Source organism: Pan paniscus, chromosome 6 (assembly GCF_029289425.2).
Source record: "Pan paniscus chromosome 6, NHGRI_mPanPan1-v2.0_pri, whole genome shotgun sequence".
Lineage (NCBI taxonomy): Eukaryota > Metazoa > Chordata > Mammalia > Primates > Hominidae > Pan > Pan paniscus.
The window spans coordinates 90,568,141-90,582,122 of NC_073255.2; the positions used below are offsets into that span (position 1 = coordinate 90,568,141).

Below are 13,982 nucleotides of genomic sequence, written 5' to 3' on the forward strand. Positions count from 1 at the left end.
AGGTCAGGAGATCGAGACAATCCTGGCTAACATGGTGAAACCTCGTCTCTACTAAAAAAAAAAAAAAAAACCAAAAAAAAAAATTAGCCAGGCATGATGGTGGGTGCCTAACGGTTACTCGGGAGGCTGAGGCAGGAGAATGGCCTGAACCCGGGAGGCGGAGCTTGCAGTGAGCCGAGATCGCGCCACTGCACTCCAGCCTGGGCGACAGAATGAGACTCCGTCTCAAAAAAATATATATATATAAATAATAATACAAAAATTAGCAGGGCATGGTGGTGCGCACCAGCTACTTGGGAGGCTGAGAGAGGAGTTGGAGGCTGCAGTGAGCCATGATCGCACCACTGCAGTCCAGCCTGGGTGACAGAGTGAGACCCTCTCAAAAGAAATAAAAGAAAAGAAAAAAAGGCATTATACCAATACCACAGGCATCAAGCAGGCCGTTTCAGGCAAAGCTCCATCCTTCTGCCTTGAGTACAGCACTTTACCCTTGGGATCACCTAAGGAAGTCCTCATGCCTGTCCATAGCAACTCCACGTCCCCTCATCTGCAGCCATCTCAAGGGGCCCACTGTGTCTCTCTCCCTCCCAACCCCATGGGGCTCTGTTCCCCCTTGGTTTGCACAACCTGACTCCCAGGCTAACTGGGGTGCATGTCTGCACACCCCCAGAACATGAGTCCCAAGAGGTGGACTCACACCAACTCCCCTCTCATCCCCTGGACCCCCTGGGCTGAAATGCAGATGGGCCACACACCTGACTCCCGCTTCCTGGTGGCCCCAAAGGAACATGCATCAGTGCCCCGAAAATCTCAAATGGCTTTCTCTCCTGAGCCTCCTTTTCTCTCCCGAAGGTGCTCAAAGGCAGAGGTTACGAAGGAAGGAATGGGGTCTCCACAGCATTCCTTGAAGAGGCCACTTTCCCTCCGGCAGTCCCCGCATTGGGTCCACCCCAACCTGGTTCCACCCCTCAGTCCATGCCTGCTCCAGGGAGGACCGAGTCTACATCCCCCAGCCCACCCCGACCAGGGAGGGGTCCGTCTGAAACTCACCTCTCTCCTGTGGCCACCCCAGGCCCAGCCTCCGCAGCATCCAGCCCTAAAGAAGGGTTCCTCCCTCCATCAGCCCACACCGTCCTGAATCCCAGGCTCTGCTGGGCATTCTTCCTGAACCAAATGGAACTCCAAACCCCACTTCTGTGCCCCCTCCTCCCAAACCAGGAGAACAGAGTCTCTGCTCAGCAGAGGCGGCCGGGGAACCCAGGGCAAGAGCGGCCCGGATGGCTTACCCTGGAAAGAACAGAGCCAGCTCCCCATGGAGAAGCCCGTGGCCAGGCCACCAGGCAGGCAGACAGGTGCTGGCAGCCGGACCCCCACCCCGTCAGATCCATCCTGGACCACGTCAGGGACATTAGGAGGCAGCCCTGCCCCCACCCCCACCAGCCACAGAAGAGCGGGCTTGGCTTCCCCGTCCTGATGCCATTAAAAAGTTTAGGATGTGGTCAGTGGAGAGCCGAGAAGCTGCCCTTGAAGGGACGAATTTGCCCAACATCTCAGACAAGTCACTTAAAATGGGGACAATCCTACCTGCTCTCCTGGGGCTGGGAAGGCTCCTAGAAATGTATGGAAAGGAAAGAGAAAGGCACCATCCTCTGTGGGGGTGGGGGCCCCACCTCGGGCACTTCAGGTTGGTGCCAAGGTCTGGAACACTCACGGCGTACAGGGACATTGAGCTCAGTGAACTAGAACCACAATGCTGACCGAGTGAAGTGGCTCACGCCTGTAATCCCAGCAGTTTGGGAGGCCGAGGCAGGTGGATCACTTGAGATCAGGAGTTCGAGACCAGCCTGGCCAAGATGGTGAAACCCCAACTCTACTAAAAATACAAAAATTAGCCGAGTGTGGTGGCACATGCCTGTAATCCCAGCTACTTGGGAGGCTGAGGCAGAAGAATTGCTTGAACTTGGGAGGTGGAGGTTGCGGTGAGCCAAGATTGCACCACTGCACTCCAGCCTGAGCAACAGAGCGAGACTCTCTCTCAAAAAACAAAACAAACTTTGAAGAACTGCCAAACTTTCCTGAAGCAGCTGTACCATTTTACATTCCCACCAGCAATATACGAGAGTTTCTTGAACCCGGGAGGTGGAGGTTGCAGTGAGCTGAGATCGTGCCACTGCACTCCAGCCTGGGTGACAGAGTGAGACTCCATCTCAAAAACAAAAACAGACCAGGCACAGTGACCCAGGCCTGTAATCCCAGCACTTTGGGAGGCCGAGGCAGGCGGATCACGAGGTCAGGAGTTCAAGACCAGCCTGGCCAATATGGTGAAACCCCGTCTGTACTCAAAAATACAAAAATTAGCCAGGCGTGGTGGCGCATGCCTGTAATCCCAGCTACTTGGGAGGCTGAGGCAGGAGAATCGCTGGAACCCAGGAGGTGGAGGTTGCAGTGAGTCGAGATTGCGCCACTGTACTCCAGCTGGGGCGAAAGAGAGAGACTCCGTCTCAAAAAAAAAAAAAAAAAAAAATGCTCTGGGCCCAGCTCTGTGTGTGTACTGGAGAGCAGCTGAGGATAGCATATATGAGGTGGGCCTTGCCTCACATAGCCCAACTCCCCGTCTAAGGGTGGGTAACACTCCCACACATACTTGTCCTCAATCTCCTGGATCCCCAGCATGAGGCAAGGCCACAGGAATGTTAGGGGACAGTTGTGACCAACCTAATGGGAACAGGTATGTCCTCCTCCCATCCACCTGTCTGGGGCATGAGCCAAATGTGTGGGGCTGATACTGGACTTGGTCCCCCAGGCACCCCACCCCTGGGGAGGCAGCAGGGGCTCAGTCTGGCATGAGTCTCAGCTCTGGCCCTGTAACCCTGGGCAACGCAGCTGAGACTCCAAGCCTCGGTGGTCTCATCTTTATTTTTATGAGACAGAGTCTTCCTTTGTTGCCCAGGCTGGAGTGCAATGGTGTAAACTTGGCTCACTACAACCTCTGCCTTCCAGGTTCAAGCCATTCTCCTGCCTCAGCCTCCTGAGTAGCTGGGATTACAGGCATGCGCCGTCGCGCCCGGCTAATTTTTGTTATTTTTAGTAGAGATGAGGTTTCACCATGTTGGCCAGGCTGGTCTCAAACTCCTGACCTCAAGTGATCTGCCCTCCTCGGCCTCCCAAAGAGCTGGGATTACAGGCATGAGCCACCATACCCAGCCAATGGTCTCATCTTTAAAATGAAAACAATGGCACACGGTTGGCCCCTGTGCTCATCAGTCCCATCAGTCCTCACCCAGGATCCAGGTCACTGCAGCCCAGCCCCCCAACTTTTTTTTGTTGTTTTGAGATGGAGTCTTGTTCTGTTGCCCAGGCTGAAGTGCAATGGTGTGATCTAAGCTCACTGCAACCTCCACCTCCCGGGTTCAAGCGATTCTCCCGCCTCAGCCTCCCAAGTACCTGGGATTACAGATGTGTGCCACCATGCCCAGCTAATTTTTATATTTTTAGTAGAGACAAGGATTCACCATGTTGGCCAGGCTGGTCTCAAACTCCTGACTTCAAGTGATCCACCTGCGTCAGCCTCTCAAAGTGCTGGGATTACAGGCGTAAGCCACCATGCCAGGCCCTCAGGGCCTTTGCAGCCTCTGTTCCCTCTGCCTGGATGTTTTTCCCTGAACAGCAGCTGGGGCGACTCCTGCTCATCACTTGAATCCTTGCTCCAATGTCACCACTGGAGCCAGGCCGTCCCTGACCACCCTGTCTGCACCACCCTCCAGGTGTGCTCGGTCACACCCGGCCAGGCTGTCCCTCGCCACGCTGCTCCACCCAGGACTTTGCCCCCAGGTGGATCCCAAACCGCCCTCCTGCCCACCTGCTCTGACCACCTCTCCCTTGTAGCCCTGCACCACCTCCTAGTGTGAGAGACCCTCTCAAAGGTCCCCCTCAAATGCTGCTCCCTGTGTGGCACAGCTCTGAGGATACAGGCCCTCCCCTCTCCACTGGGTGGGCAGCAAGGGCACCAGTCCAGGCCCTGTCCCTTGGCCAGATCCTCTGCCGGAGGCTGAGCTCATGTTTTGGGAGGCAGCCACAACCCCGTTCCCAGAGCAGACTCCAGCGTGCTCCCCTCCCCACAAACCACTGCCAGGCCCCGGCCTCTGCCACACACATCTCGAGCTGCCCACTGCCCAGGGTCCCAGCCTCTGATGGATGTGGCTGTCTCCAGCCCCTCGGAGAACAGATGGACAGTTGCATGGGTGGGTGAGGGAGCCCAAAGGGCCAACAGGACTGGGGGGACCGTCCTTCCCTGGCTCTTCCACCTGTCACTCTTCCCAGAGGCTTTTTTTTTTTTTCTCAAGATCTTGGAACAGGAATAAAAGCAGCCCCGGGCAGCAGAATTCTCCCTTTCTGTCTCCTGGAGTTTGGCTGTCTCAGCCAACTCGGTTTTGCTCCAGGCTGGCCACCTCCTTCCCCAGCCTGGGAGTCTGGTTCTGCCCTGCAAAGGCAGCAGCCGGGGTGCAGTGAAGGGAGAGGACACCACCAAGCCCAGCCACAGCCTCTGCTGCCACCATCTCCAAGGTCAGGCACAAGGTGTGGCTCCCCTGTCAATTAGGGATTCTCGGAGGGACACTTTCTCTCTCTGGGACAGCTTTGAGGGTGGAGGCCCAAGGCAGTCTGACCACCCAGTCCTTGCCCCCATCCCCAGACCGCCGAGCAATGTGACTAGAAAGCAGGTGGCACGCCACACACCACACTACAGTCCGTTCCCTCCAGGGAACCATTCAAATGACAGCAGGTGATATCGCAGTAGCACAGGGAGGTGCTTCCCATAGGATGCAACAAGACGAGAAAAAGTAGAATGCACAATCTAGCTGTTTAAAACAACTTGTGGCCAGGAACGGGGGCTCACACCTGGAATCCCGGCACTTTGGGAGGCCGAGGCGGGAGGATCACCTGAGGTCAGGAGTTTGAGACCAGCCTGACCAACATGGCGAAACTCTGTCTCCACTAAAAATACAAAATTAGCCGGGCATGGTGACGGCCACCTGTAATCCCAGCTACTTGGGAGGCTGAGGCAGAAGAATCGCTTGAACCCAGGGGGCAGAAGTTGCAGAGATCGTGCCACTGCACTCCAGCCTGGGCGAAAGAGCGAGATTCCATCTCAAAAAATAAAAATAAATAATAAATAAAACAACAACTTGTGTAATAGGAAAAAAGACTGGAAGGAAATACAGTCATGCATCACTTAATGACGGGGATACCATCTGAGAAATGCATCATTAGGCGATTTTGTTGTCCTGTGAACATCACAGAGTGTACTTACACAAACCTATATGGTCTAGTCCACTGCTCCTAGGCTACAAACCTGTTTAGCATGTTACAGTACTCAATGCTGAAGGCAATTGTAACACAAGGGGAAGTGTTTGTACATCTGAACATAAGATATCTAGGCCAGGGCCAGGCGCAGTGGCTCACGCCTGTGATCCCAGCACTTTGGGAGGCCGAGGCAGGCAGATTACCTGAGGTCAGGAGTTGGAGACCAGCCTGGCCAACATGGTGAAACCCCGTCTCTACTAAAAATACAAAATTAGCCAGGTATGGTGATGGGTGCCTGTAATCCCAGCTACTCAGGAGGCTGAGGCAGGGGAATTGCTTGAACCCAGGAGGCGGAGGTTGCAGTGAGCCGAGATCATGCCACTGCACTACAGCCTGGGCGATGGAGTAAAACTCTATCTCAAAAAAGAAAAAAGAAAAGAAAAGAAAAGAAAAAAAAAGATATCTAGGCCAGCCATGGTGGCTCACGCCCTTCGGTAGGCCGAGGTGGGAGGATCGCTTGAGCCCAAGAGTTCATGACCAATGAGGACAACAAATGCAAGACTCCATTTCTACAAAAAATTTATAAGTTAGCCAGGCATGGTGGCACCTGCCTATGGTCCCAGCTACTTAGGAGGCCAAGGCAAGAGGATCGCATGAGCCCAGGAGGTCGAGGCTGCAGTGAGCTATGATTACGCCACTGCACTCCAGCCTGGGCAACAGAACGAGACCCTATCTCAAATAAATAAATAAATAAATAAATAAATAAATAAATAAATAAATAAAACATAGCTAAACATAGAAAAGGTACAGTAAAAATAAGGTTTAAAAGATAAACGGGCCAGGCGCGGTGGCTCATACCTGTAATCCCAGCACTTTGGAAGGCCGAAGCAGGTGGATCACAAGGTCAGAAGATCAAAACCAGCCTGGCTAACATGGTGAAATCCCATCTCTATTAAAAATACAAAAATCAGCTGGGTGTGGTGGCGTGTGCCTGTAATCCCAGCTACTTGGGAGGCTGAGGCAGGAGAATCGCCTGAACCAGGGAGTCGAAGGTTGCAGTGAGCCAAGATTGTGCCACTGCACTTGAGCCTGGTGACAGAGCGAGACTCCATCTCAAAAAAACAAACAACAACAGCAAAAAACAAAGATAAACAATGGGTCAGGTGTAGTGGCTCACGCCTGTAATTCCAGAATTTTGGGAGGTCAAGGTGCGAGGATGGATTGCTTGAGGCCAGGAGGTGCATCCTGGTCAATATAATGAGATCCTGTCTCCTGTCTGTTTGTTTTTTGAGACAGAGTCTCACTCTGTTGCCCGGGCTGGAGTGCAGTGGTGTGGTCTCGGCTCACTGAAACCTCTGCCTCTTGGGTAGCTGGGATTACAGGCATCCACCACCATGCCAGGCTAATTTTTTTGTATTTTTAGTAGAGATGGGGTTTCGCCATGTTGCCCAGGCTGGTCTCGAACTCCTGACCTCAGGTGATCTGCCTGCCTTGGCCTCCCAAAGGGCTGCGATTACAGGCATGAGCACCTGGCCAAGATCCTGTCTGTTAAAAAAAAAAGAAGATTAAAAAATGGAGGCCGGTCACAGTGGCTCACGCCTGTAATCCCAGCACTTTAGCAGGCCGAGGCCAGTGGATCACTTGAGGTCAGGAGTTCGAGACCAGCCTGGCCAACATGGTGAAACGCCGTCTCTCCAAAAAATACAAAAATTGGTCGGTGTTGTTGCACACGCCTGTAGTCCCAGCTACTCAGGAGGCTGAGGCAGAAGAATCGCTTGAACCCAGGAGGCAGAGGTTGCAATGAGCTGAGATCGTGAGATCGTGCCACTACACTCCAGCAAGACTCTGTCTCAAAAAAAAAAAAAGGAAAAATAGAATAAAATAATAAAAATAAAAAAGAAAAGAAAAAAGGGTACACCTGTCTGGGGCACTTAACACGAATGGAGTTTGCACGTCTGGAAGCGGCTCTAGGTGAGTAAGTGAGTGAATGTGAAGGTCTAGGACATGACTGATGACTGTACACTACTGCAGACTTTATAAACACTGCACGCTTATTTTTTATTAAAAAATAAAAATAAAATAAAGGCCAGGCGGGTGGCTCACACCTATAATCCCAGCACTTTGGGGGGCCAAGGCGGGGGGATCACAAGGTCAGGAGTTCAAGACCAGCCTGGCCAAGATGATGAAACCTTGTCTCTACTAAAAATACAAAAAATTAGCCTGGCGTGGTGGCGGGCGCCTGTAATCCCAGCTACTTGGGAGGCTGAGACAGAGAATCACTTGAACCCGGGAGGTGGAGGTTGCAGTGAGCCGAGATAGCGCCACTGCACTCCAGCCTGGGTGACAGAGCGAGACTGTATCTCAATAATAATAATAATAATAATAAATAAAATAAAGTAATTGCGCTGCAACATGACAATGGCTAAAACTCAGGAACTGCCAACGTCGGCAATAGGAAATGCTCAGCTCTGTTAGAATCCTGTGGGACCACGATAAACATGGTCCATCCTTCACGGAATCCTGGTTAGGCTGTGCAGTGATGAGGTTAAGTGGTAAGGGGGAAGGGAGAAGGTTAAAGGATAATGAACGTTTTTTTCTTTTATCACTTTCAAATTTTCCTGTAATGAGATGATGGATGGGTGAAAGGAAAAGAAATTAATCTTTAATGAGTTTTCTACCTGCAGGCACTCCATGTTCATTAACTCGCTTGATCCCATTAGGGAGATGCTATTATCCCATTTGTGGCTCAGAGAGGTTAGGTCACTCTCCCAGGGTCACACAGCAGGAGCAGGGCTAGGAGGGGCATGAGAGCTGGATCACAGCAAGAATTTGAGCCTCTCTAGATCGGGGAGGAACAAAGGGGAAAGTACCCAGAAGGTTCAATAAGACTCTCTCGCTGCACGCCATGCCCCAGCCCCAGGGTTGGGCTGGGCGGGTGCCCTTCTCTAGCCATTAGGTTACACAGCCTCACTCCTCACTGGACCAAGCTCAGCCCACTGGGTGCCTTCACTCACGCCCTTCCCCCACTGTCTGCAGGTCCTTCCTCCTCCTCCTCTTCTCATTTTCAAACTCCACCCACTGCCCTGCCCCCATTATCAAGGCTGAGCTCATTCACGCTTCTTCCAGGAAGTCTTCCCTGATTGCCCACTCATGGTAATGAGCCCTTCCCTCCCCCGGATAACCACAGCCTCCTCACTGGTATCCCCACCTGGCTCTTAACCCTACAATCTGTTCTCTGCACAGTGGCCCAAGGGATGTGAACAAGGTCCCATCACTCTTCCATTGGTATCCTCCAGCCGCTCCCACCATCCTTTTTTTGTTTTGTTTTTGAGTCAGGGTCTCGCTGGGTCACCCAGGTTGGAGTGCAGTGGTGTGATCAAAACTCACCGCAGCCTCGACCTCCTGGGCTCAAGCGGATCTCCTACTTCAGGCTGCCAAGTAACTGGGACCACAGGTATACACCACCGTGCCTAATTTTTTTTTTTAGTAGAGACGAGAGGTCTTGCTGTGTTGCTCAGGCTGGACTCAAACTCTACTGCTCAAGCGATCCTCCTGCCTCAGCCTCCCAAAGTGCTGGGATTACAGGCTTGAGTCACTGTGCCCGGCCCCCACTGCTCTTTTTCCTTTTTCTTTTTTTTTTTTTTTTTGAGATGGAGTCTCACTCTATTGCCCAGGCTGGAGTGCAGTGGCGCAATCTCAGTTCACTGCAAACTCCGCCTCCCGGGTTCAAGCAATTCTCCTGCCTCAGCCTCTCGAGTAGCTGGGATTACAGCTAATTTTTGTATTTTTAGTAGAGACAGGGTTTCATCATGTTGGCCAGGCTGGTCTCCTAACCTCAAGTGATCCTCCCGCCTCAGCCTCCCAAAGAGCTGGGATTACAAACTTGAGTCACTGTGCCCAGCCCCCACCACTCTTAAAACAAACCCAAACCCTGTGTCCTTCAGATCTGTCCTGGCTGCCCTCCCTAACCTCTTTTCACACTCCTCTCCATCCAGACTTTTCTTCTTTCTCTCTTTTTTTTTTAGGGTCTCACTCTGTCACTCAGGCTGGAGTGCAGTGGTGTGATCATGGCTCACTGCAGCCTCCAACCCCTGGGCTCAAGCAATCCTCCTGCCTCACCCTCCTGAGTACTTGGGACTACAGGCACACACTACCATGCCTGGCTAATTAAAAAATTTTTTTTTGTAGAGCTGGGGTCTCACTATGTTCCCCAGGCTGGTCTGGAACTCCTAGGCTCAAGTGATCCTCTGGCCTCAGCCTCCCAAAGTGCTGGATTACAGGCATGAGCCACCATGCTGGCTTCTCTTTCTTTCTTTATTTTATTTTTTGACAGAGTCTTGTTCTGTTGCCCAGGCTGGAGTACAGTGGCATGATCTCGGCTCACTGTAGCCTCCGCCTCCTAAGTCCAACCGATTCTCATGCCTCGGCCTCCCATGTAGCTAGGATTACAGGTGCTACCACATCCAGCTAATTTTTGTATTTTTAGTAGAGACAGGTTTTCACCATGTTGGCCAGGCTGGTCTCGAACTCCTGACCTAGGTGATCCTCCAGCGTTGGCCTCCCATAGTGCTGGGATTACAGGCATGAGCCACCGTCCCCGGCCTTTTTCTTTCTTAACAAATCAAATTCATTCCAGCCTCAGGGCCTTTGCATCACCCATTCCCTCCACGTGGAACACCTCTTCCCTACCCCACCTCATCCTCCGAATTTTCTCTTGTCTGGCTTCTCACTGCTGGAGAGGATTTGCCACCCTAGAGCAGAGCCTGGGCCTTCACAAGGCTGCACTGGGCAGGCCTTTCCCATGGGCTTCTGCCGACGGGCCTCACCCTGCAGCTTCCTCGCCCTTTCACGCTGCCCATTTGGCTCTGCCAGGGACCCTGTCCTGCCAACTGCCCATGATTTTGGCTCAAACTTTCCTTGACCCCCTTCCCCAGGACCCAGGTTGTCCAGTCTGGCCCCAGCTGTGTTTGTCTCTCCAAACTTTGTACCAATCAGATAAGATGGGCAGTGACCTATCTTGCTGGCTGGAGTATCATCAAAGCCAGGCTTTGTGCACAAAGATGTTAATCACAGCATCATTTATCAAAGTGATAAGTAACAAATGATCGTCTTTTTTTTTTTTAAATGGAGTTTCACTCTTGTAGCCCAGGCTGGAGTGCAGTGGTGTGATCTCGGCTCATTGCAACCTCCTCCTCTTGAGTTCAAACGATTTTCCTGCCTTAGCCTCCCAAGTAGCTGGGACTATAGGCGCCCGCCACCACGCCCGACTAATTTTTGTATTTTTAGCAGAGACAGGGTTTTACCATGTTGCCCAGGCTGGTCTTGAACTCCTGACCTCAAGTGATCCTTCCACCTCGGCCTCCCAAAGTGCTGAGATTACAGGCATGAGCCTCCATGCCCAGCTCAATTACAGTTTTTTAAACTGCAGAGAATAGGTAAGAAATTGCTGCTAGTTCCTTCCATCATACTCATCTTGGTTTAAACCCTCCCGTAGCTCTCATTATTAGGATGAAAATGAAACTCCCCGCACACCTCCAAGTCACCCAGGTCTACCTGCATTGCAGCAGACTGCCCCAGCCGCACCCATGCTCTCTCCCTCTTCTGTATGCATGACGCTCCTTTCTGCCTCTGAGCATTTGCATGTGCTGTTCCCTCTACTTGGAATACTCTTCCCTCTTTTTTTTTTTATTTTTGAGACAGAGTCTCACTCTGTTGCCCAGGCGATTCTCCTCTCTCAGCCTCTCGAGTAGCTGGGATTACAGGCACCTGCCACCACGCCTGGCTAATTTTTGTATTTTTAGTAGAGATAGGGTTTCACCAAGTTGGCCAGGCTGGTTTCGGTCTCGAACTCTTGACCTCCAGTGATCCAGCTGCCTCAGCCTCCCAAAGTGCTGGGATTACAGGCGTGAGCCACCGTACCCGGCCCCTTTCCTCTTCAGCTAGTGAATCACCTATTCACCCTCCAGACCTCAGCGCCCATGTCCCCTCCCTGGGGAAACCTCTGCCAACCTCCCAGTGGTGATCAGGCCCCATTACAGGAGCTCATGACACTCAGCGTCCCCCATCAAATTGGTCACAGAGTGGCCTGTGCTCCTGGGGCTCTTCCAGAAGAACACTCATCCCATGTAGCCAGTCCCCTCATCCCCCATCCTTGGTGTGCCACGTACCTTCCTTGGAGCTAGTGGCCACCGCCGCCGAGGATGAAGCTGACCCAGTAGATGTCCGGCCCATGGGGCTGGAGTGCTTCCCCCCACGGCCGGGGGGCTTCAGGCCGCTGGGCTTCTGCATGGCGGTGCCACTGGGCAGGTGGACAAGGGTGAGTGCTGGTCACGTCCTCTCTGCCATCTTCACTCACCTGCGGGCAGAGACAGGAGAGATCACATCATCACTTCCCAATGGCCCCCAGACCCTCAAGGGCCATCGAGCAACACACATCCCTCCTGAGGTGGGCTGGACGAGGCAACACCCGATTTAACCTATCAGCTCACTGCTCCCGTTGCCGCACAGGCCAGATTCCCGCTCTCAGACTCACCATCCCAGCACGCACCCCCTCTACTGCATGGGCAGGACAAACACACAGAGAGGCTATTGCCTTACCCTCTTATATCCTGGTGTGCAGTTACCTGCCTCAACTCCACACCAGGCCGTCATCTAGCCACGACCTCTGCCTGCCTTCCCACCATTAAAGCTTTGTGTCTTTATTTATTTGGTTGCAGAAATTTATTACAATTGAAAGATGTTTCATCTTCTATCCCAAGAGCATCCATCAAACTGTTTGCAACAAAGACCACTTTTAGACTGGGTACAGTGGCCTGTCATCCCAGCACTCTGGGAGGCTGAGGCTGGTGGATCGCTTGAGCCCAGGAGTTTGAGGCTGCACTGAGCTCCAGGGCACTCCAGCCTGGGTGACAGAGTAAAACCTTTTCAAAGCGTGAGCTGCATGCTGACTATGGTCATTAAAAGCCCTAAAAGGGGCCAGGTGCAGTGGCTCATGCCTGTAATCCCAGCACTTTGGGAGGCTGAGGCGAGTGGATCACTTGAGGTCAGGAGTTCAAGACCAGGCTGGCCAACATGGTGAAACCCTGTGTCTACTAAAAATACAAAAATTAGCCAGGCTTAGTAGCACATGCCTGTAGTCCCAGCTACTTGGGAGGTTGAGGCACAAGAATCACTTGAACCCAGGAGGCGGTGGTTGCAGTAAGCCGAGGTCACGCTGCTGCACTCCAGCCTGGACAACAGAGTGAGACTCTTGTCTCAAAAGAAAAAGAAAAAAAAGCCCTAAAAGGGCTGGGGGCAGTGGCTCACACCTGTAATCCTAACACTTTGGGAGGCCAAGGTGGGAGGATTGCTTGAGGCCAGGAGTTCAAAACCAGCCTTGGTAGCGTAGCAAGACTTTGTCGCTACAGAAAATAAAAAATAAAAAATTAGCCAGGCGTGGTGGCGCATGCCTGTAGTCCCAGCTACTTGTGGGCCTGAGAGGCCGAGGCTGCAGTGAGCTATGACGGCACCACTGCACTCCAGCCTGGGTGACAGAGCAAGACTCTGTCTCAAAACAAAAACAAAAACAAAAACAAAAAAATGCAGTCGTAAAATAGAACAAGATGATGTCCTTTGCAGGGACATGGATGGAGTTGGAAGCCATTATCCTCAGCAAACTAACACAGGAAAAGAAAACCAAACACCGCATGTTCTCACTTGTAAGTTGGAGCTGGACAATGAGAACACATGGACACAGGGAGGGGAACAACACAATGGGGCCTGTTGTGGGGACGGGGGGAGGGAGAGCATCAGGAAAAATAGCTAATGCATGCTGGGCTTAATACCTAGGTGATGGGTTGATAGGTGCAGCAAACCACCATGGCACACGTTTACCTATGTAACAAACCTGCACATCCTGCACATGTATCCCAGAATTTAAAATTTAAAAAAAAAAAAAAAAAGGGCTGGGAGAGGTGGCTCACGCCTGTAATCCCAACACCTTGAGAGGCTGAGGTGGGCGGATCACCTGAGGTCAGGAGTTTGAGACCAGCCTGGCCAACGTGGCGGAAACCCCAACTCTGCTAAAAATACAAAAATTAGCTGGGCATGTTGGCGGGCACCTGTAATCCCAGCTACTCAGGAGGCTGAGGCAGGAGAATCACTTGAACCCAGGAGGAGGAGGCTGCAGTGAGCCGAGATCGCACCACTGCACTCCAGCCTGGGCAACAGAGTGAGGCTCCATCTCAAAAAAAAAGAAAAAAGAAAGAAAACAAAAAAAGAAAAAACAAGGGCCAGGTGTGGTAGCTCATGTCTGTAATCCCAGCACTTTGGGGGGCCAAGGCAGGAGGATCACTTGAGCCCAGGAACTCAAGACCCACCTGGGCAACATAGTGAGACCCTGTTCTCTACAAATAATAAAAACAAAATATTTTTAAAAGGGCTAAAAGCAAAGATTACATATTAATCATGGCAAAAAAAAAAGTGTGTGATGCTTGCTAGTACAGTAACCTCAGAATCAAAAGCTTTGTGTCTTTATTATTTTTTTAAATGTATTTTTGTGACGGACTCTCGCTCTCTCGCCCAGGCTACAGTGCAGTGACAGCATCTCGGCTCACTGCAACCTCCACCTCCCAGGTTCAAGCCATTCTCCTGCCTCAGCCTCCCAAGTAGCTGGGATTACAGGCACCTGTCACCACGCCTGG

The 13,982-nt window shown here is 52.0% G+C and overlaps 1 protein-coding gene across 3 annotated transcripts in view; it reads right to left on the reverse strand.

The window, feature by feature from the left end:
* The window catches only part of CLIP2 (CAP-Gly domain containing linker protein 2), a 116,272-nt gene that overhangs the window by 73,858 nt on the left and 28,432 nt on the right, over window positions 1–13,982 (reverse strand). For all 3 annotated transcript variants that reach the window (XM_034951420.3, XM_034951418.3, XM_034951419.2), the window contains exon 2: window positions 11,469–11,656. In XM_034951420.3, coding sequence (XP_034807311.1) covers window positions 11,469–11,589 — 121 coding nt within the window. In that variant the 5' untranslated portion in view covers window positions 11,590–11,656. The remainder of the gene's footprint in view (window positions 1–11,468; window positions 11,657–13,982) is intronic.